Here is a 5870-nt window from a genome sequence, read left to right on the forward strand (position 1 = left end):
CACCCCTGTTCAAAAGAACCCCCCAAAGAAAAAGAAAAAAGAAAACAAAAGATGGCTTCTGCCTGTAATGGAAAACCTTTCATGATGTTCACATGAAGAGAAATACAGAATCGTATAGAAAAGACTTAAAAGTGCTTTGACTGTGATTGTGGTGTTTTTGCTGCTCCTTGACTTTCACTTGACTTTATAAAGATAGTCCTTTTAGTCATCCTTTAGTTATTTCTAATCAAGTAACACCATGTGTTGTGTTTCACTAGATGGCAGTGTCTGGGCATTGGACTCAGATCAGTAACATTGTGTTCTCAAAACTCAATATTTGTACATGATGAAATAATTTGTAGATAGATAGATAGATAGATAGATAGATAGATAGATAGATAGATAGATAGATAGATAGACAGACAGACAGACAGATAGATAGATCTCTCTTTCACTCTTTCTATTTCTCTTACTATTTCTCTTTCTACTTCTCTCTCTCTCTCTCTCTCTCTCACACACACACACACACACTCACTCACTTTCTCTCTCTCTCTCTCTCTCTCTCTCTCTCTCTGTCAGATAACCTATTGCCCTGGAACTGGGGACTCCTTACATAAAGTACAGTCTATATATTTGATAATAAAGTCAAAAGGTAATGATTGAAAAAAAAAATTATCTGAAAAAATCAATAAAACAATATTTTGTATTGTTTAAGTACAAGCTAAGATCAGTTTAATTTTTTTAGAATTTTTTAGAATTTTTAGAATTTTTTAGTTTGCACTTCATTAATTTATGGGGTTTTTTTATTTGTAAAGAACCAAATAAAGTCACATCGGATCAATAAAACCTTTGCCGTATCTCTGAGACTTGTGTATTGTGTTGTATCTGAATAGTTAAAGGTTCGACGAGTCCACAAAGAACCCTGAATACAGCCTATCTGTACATGGTTCTTATTCTAACTTTCTCCTTTATGTTTGCAGGGTTCTATGTAGAACTCTTAAGGTTTGTCTCTCCACAAAGAGAATCTATATGGAACCTTATTCAGAAAATCAGGACCTACAGTATCTTATGAGTTCTATGTAGAACGCTGCAACAAAGAGGATTTATGTGGAACTCATTATGGTACAGGGGTCTATATAGAACCTTCAAGGTTTATTTTGGGGAGTTAAAAGTCTTTGCATTGAGTTTCTAGGGTACTAAATAGAACCCTGTAGGTAGATTCTTTGGATAGTTGAAGTGTTTTCCCCTTCCTAAGTTGTTCTATTTGGAGCCCTTTATGTTGTAGGGTTCCTCTGAATGGTAACCCAAAAAGAGGTTGTAACTCTGAAGTCATGATCTTTGGAACTCTCAGTTGCAGGGTTCTGCATAGGACTCTTAGGATAGGTAAAGGTTTGTCTCGTTCCAACGCTAGCAGTTTGCCCAGAACCCTTAAGATAGTATTTTTAGTTTGATACAAAGCTGTCTCTTCTCTATACAGTGCTATCTGGAGCCCTTTAAAGTGTAGGGTTCTGCTTAGAACCCTTAAGGTATAGTTTACAGTTATACAGTATATATATATCTGTATAGTATACAGTTGGTGAAGAGGTTGAATTTTCTCTTGCAAGTTTTTACATAAAACTTTGTAGTTTGGTTCTTTGGATAATTAAAGGTTCTCTCTCAGTTGCAGGGTTCTACACAGAACCCACCGAGTGGACTGTTAGGTAGGTAAACGTTTGTCTCTTGCCAGCCATAGCAGTTGACCCAGAACTTTTAAAATAGATCTCTTCTCTATACAGTGCTATCTAAAGCACTTTATAGGGTATGGTTCTGCTTAGAACCCTCAAGATAGCTTCTCTGTATAGTGTATGGTTGGCACAGAGGTTGAATTTTCTGTTGCAAGATTTTAGAATGAAATATTGAAGTTAAAAATGATTGTAAGCATTGGCAGTAAAAGCCTTCTGTGACAGCATGTTGTAAAAGAAATGAAGTGTGAGAGGAAGGAAAGAGGGAGAGCGAGTGAGAGAGAGAGAGAGAGAGAGAGAGAGAGAGAGAGGGAGGGAGTTGTCTCCTCCTCCTCCTTTCAGCTCTATTTAAATGCTCGCTCTGCTCCAGCACTGATTTCTGTCTCGTTCCTCTCTCAGACCTCAGCACCGGCTCACGTCTACGGATTAAAACTCGGAACTCTGTGGAATACTCAAAACAATCCTGAATACTTTTTCCTGGATCTTTTTCTTTTCTTCTTCTTCCTGTTATACCCAAGTTGGAAACTATGAAGCTGTGTGTGCTGGCAGTTCTCGCCCATGCGCTCGGTAAGTCATTCCAGGCTCCATTCAGCCTTCTGTGATTCTGTGGAACGCAACCTCATGCCTATTTCCCTCGCACCTTCACGTGACGGGGTGGGATGCGGTGCCATGTTGCACCTGAAATGAAAGCGATAGGCGTTTTTCAACAGTGTTGATATAACATCAGTGAATTCCTTGAACACGACATATTATTTTTTTATCCAGTTTAACTGTATGAAGTGTTGCCGGCATGTCTAAGAATCTTTTCTTGGAGGTCATCATTGTGGTTCAGTTGGTCAGCAGCCCATTTAAGAATAATCTTTATGTAATGTAACGTGATCTATTTATTTTTGACCTGTGTGTTCATGCATTAGATCAGTGTCTGTGCATGTGAGTTTTGTAAATCTGCCCGAGCACCCTCTAGGGGTGTAGACAGGGGTGTGTGACCTATTTTAAGGAAAGAATAGTTCGTTTTCATATTAGTTACTACATAACTTGGACATGTTATATATATATCATAATAGCTAAACAGGGGAAAATGCACACAAAGCTGAAAAAATGCATACAAAGCTGCTTCTTTCCATATCTGGATTCAGAAGCTAGTGAATTTAAGAAGTGCAGAAGTGAATAATGAACTCTTCTATTTTTGTTTTTAGTTATTTTCACCCTGGCGGGCGGCGCATCTATAGACAGGTACGAGTCGGAGAAGCCTGCACAAACCACTGTGATTCACCTGCTGCGCACATCCGAGGCCCTGAACGACAAAAGGCCAGCTGAGGCCAACACCAAGCACGAGGACCACCGGCAAGAGGAAGAGGAGGAATATTACTACGACGACGATGAACAATACGAATACGACCTGTCGGGGGATTTCGAGATGCCTCAAGGTAAGGTGTCATGAAACGCTTTTGCTTTGCTTTGCACTCCTGCTTTGCAGGATTTTAAAGAAAATCCCTTTAAATGTCTGAAAATGGAAATTTTTACACATTATTATTACGTGAGAAGAATTTTAATTTACGTTTTCATTGCTCCTACAGTCGCATTTTCGAGCAAACCTAAAGATCCCACCACGGTGCTGAATGCAGAGAGGAGCAAAGGTGAAACGAGCGAGAGGAAAGGAAAAGGAGAAAGGAAAGGAAAGGGAAAGGGGAAAGGGAAGAAGAAGAATCCTTGCTTGAAGAAATATAAGGATTATTGTATCCATGGAACGTGCCAGTATCTGAGAAAGATCGGCCCTTCCTGCATGTAAGTCTGATCATTTTCACATTCTGATGAGTTTCATGAGTTCGAACCCCTTTTTTTGACCTAAATTTAACATATTCTTTTTCTACAGATGCAATCAAGGTTACTCAGGAGAGAGGTGTCTCTTCTTCACATTACCCGTGGGATCGACTGGAGAAGGCTACAATCGAACGACAGCCCTGGCCGTCGTGGCCGTCGTTCTCTCGTCGCTCTGTCTAACCATCATCGGCCTCCTCTTAGCACTCAGGTTCGTTTCTGACGCGCCTACGGTCTCTCATAGATTTATACATTTTATATTTGTGCTATGAAATGAATACTAACGTCATTTGGCATTGACAGGTTTCACAAACGAGGCACATACGATGTAGAAAGCGAGGAGAAGGTTAAGCTTGGCACATCTACGCACCGCTAAATCACAGGAGCTCACGGTAAGCCAGCACACACACCCACACCCACACACACACATATACACACACGCCATCCAAAAAATGTGTGCACAATATCCCCAGACTGCATGAGGTCATCGTTAGGCTGCGCTTTTAGTTCCATGTGTGACATTTGATCTCACGGATGTCTGTTTTATTTCAGGGTGACTGTGAAGTCTGTGAAATTCTACCTCAAAATAAAATAGACAAGATGAAGGCCAAGAAAGAAAGAGAGACAGAGAAAGAGAGACAGAGAAAGAGAGACAGAGAAAGAGCGTTACGGATGTCGTCTGAGTCGTGACGTCACAAGCGGTCTGCTGCGATCGGGACTCATCAGGATGTTCAGCACCCGGAGCTCGGTGCTCGGCCCCCATGGAGCTACAGTGTGATGAAGAAGAAAAAGAAGGAGAAGAAGAAGAAGGACTGAGGCATCGAGGCATGTTTTGGACGCAGATTTCCGCGTACTGTGGGTTCGGACATTGACTGATAAAGAGACGTAGCCCTGAAACGACCTATTTTTACCTGTAAAAAAAAATGTCTATTTATGTACATTTTGTTTTTGAGACCCTAGTGTTAATTTATTTATTTAAATATTTATTTGTACTACGCTTTAGAGGCTCTGATTTTACTGTCCATGTGTTTGAAATGTGTCATATACAAATATATCTATCTATCTATATATATATATTTAATACTGTATTTATTAAAAAGAAATTTCTTAAATATTACAAAAGAAACGACAAAAAGCATCTCGAACAATTCAGCAGCGTGTCATCGAATCATTTCTCCCTCCATTACAGTATTAAATACCTTCATCAACATGTTTTTGTAGCGTTCACATCCGACTTTCAAATATCTATAGTTTCTTGCTTAGTGAGAAATCATGATGAAACCAGATAAGTTTTACAGCAGGTTTTATTCAGCCAGAAAAGCTTTCACAGTGTTAAAAAAAATGGAAAAATGTGAATTAAAAACAAAACAAAACAAAACCTGATCTCTTGAACTTTTATTTTTTTTCTATTGTTTATTCATCGGCTCAGAGTTTCCTTCACACGTCTACACGAGCAAGCTAACCTGGATACTGTCTGTTTAACTCCTGTGTTAATTTAACAAGTGAAAACCGTTCTGTTATTAACAGCATGTAAGGAAAAGTTATGCTAGCTGGCTAGTTCACCTAGCCAAATGCTGTTTGGGTTTCTGTAGCTAGAGAATGTTAATTCTACAGTTCTAGCTATACGAAGGACGGCTTAAAAGTCTCTATAAGTGACACGCATGTCAGCTGTGCCTTCAGTTTGGCATCAGTGTCGTGTTTTACGTTCTTGATTTGTTTCCTGTTAAATTCCAGCTCAACCTTGCGACAGCTTTCTGATCCAGTCACAGGAATGAGAAAGATTTCAATACGTCCTTCTTTTGTCTAAAAGCTATCTATGAATATAATATAAACAATGTATAAGTGTTCATTTCATAGCGTATGAAGGCTTTTGGGACTTTTAACAATAAGATAAGATAAACCTTTATTTGTCCCACAGTGGGGAAATTTCCAATGTTTTGAAGTGACATTTAACATCTAATGTTTAGCTAAACGTTGAAAAAAAAAACCCGGCTAGCTAATCCAGCTCTCTCCGAGGAGAAAGATAGCTCTCTAAAATGTTGATATCGCTACAGGTTTTTGGCTTTCCAGAGCCATTCATTTCCCGTTGAGGTGTTTATTGCAGTTCAGAATGCACATTTGTCTTCACATACTAAGTGCTTCATTAGTAAGGCATGAGGTACAAAACAAGAAGTGAGAGATGATGCAGAAAGTGGACAAGGAAGGAACAGGTCCTGGAATGCATAGACATTAGTAAATAGTTAAGAGTTAACAGTGTAGGTTATGTTAGGTAGCCTTTATCTGTCACATATACATTACTGCACAGAGAAATTCTTTCTTCACATATCCCATGTGAGAGGGATTGGGGTCAAA

General features: G+C 39.2%; 1 protein-coding gene across 1 annotated transcript; it reads left to right on the forward strand.

Annotated features, from left to right (window-relative positions):
- The first annotated feature begins 2072 nt into the window (after positions 1-2072).
- Positions 2073-4868, forward strand: hbegfa (heparin-binding EGF-like growth factor a). The gene is made up of 6 exons (XM_058398036.1): positions 2073-2267; positions 2897-3127; positions 3278-3485; positions 3574-3729; positions 3822-3910; positions 4071-4868. The coding sequence occupies exons 1-5, from the start codon at positions 2228-2230 to the stop codon at positions 3892-3894; spliced, it is 708 nt and encodes a 235-aa protein (XP_058254019.1). The 5' UTR covers positions 2073-2227; the 3' UTR covers positions 3895-3910; positions 4071-4868.
- Positions 4869-5870: the final 1002 nt, after the last annotated feature.

The sequence above is a fragment of the Hemibagrus wyckioides genome, linkage group LG08 (genome assembly GCF_019097595.1).
Source record: "Hemibagrus wyckioides isolate EC202008001 linkage group LG08, SWU_Hwy_1.0, whole genome shotgun sequence".
Classification (NCBI taxonomy): Eukaryota; Metazoa; Chordata; class Actinopteri; order Siluriformes; family Bagridae; genus Hemibagrus; species Hemibagrus wyckioides.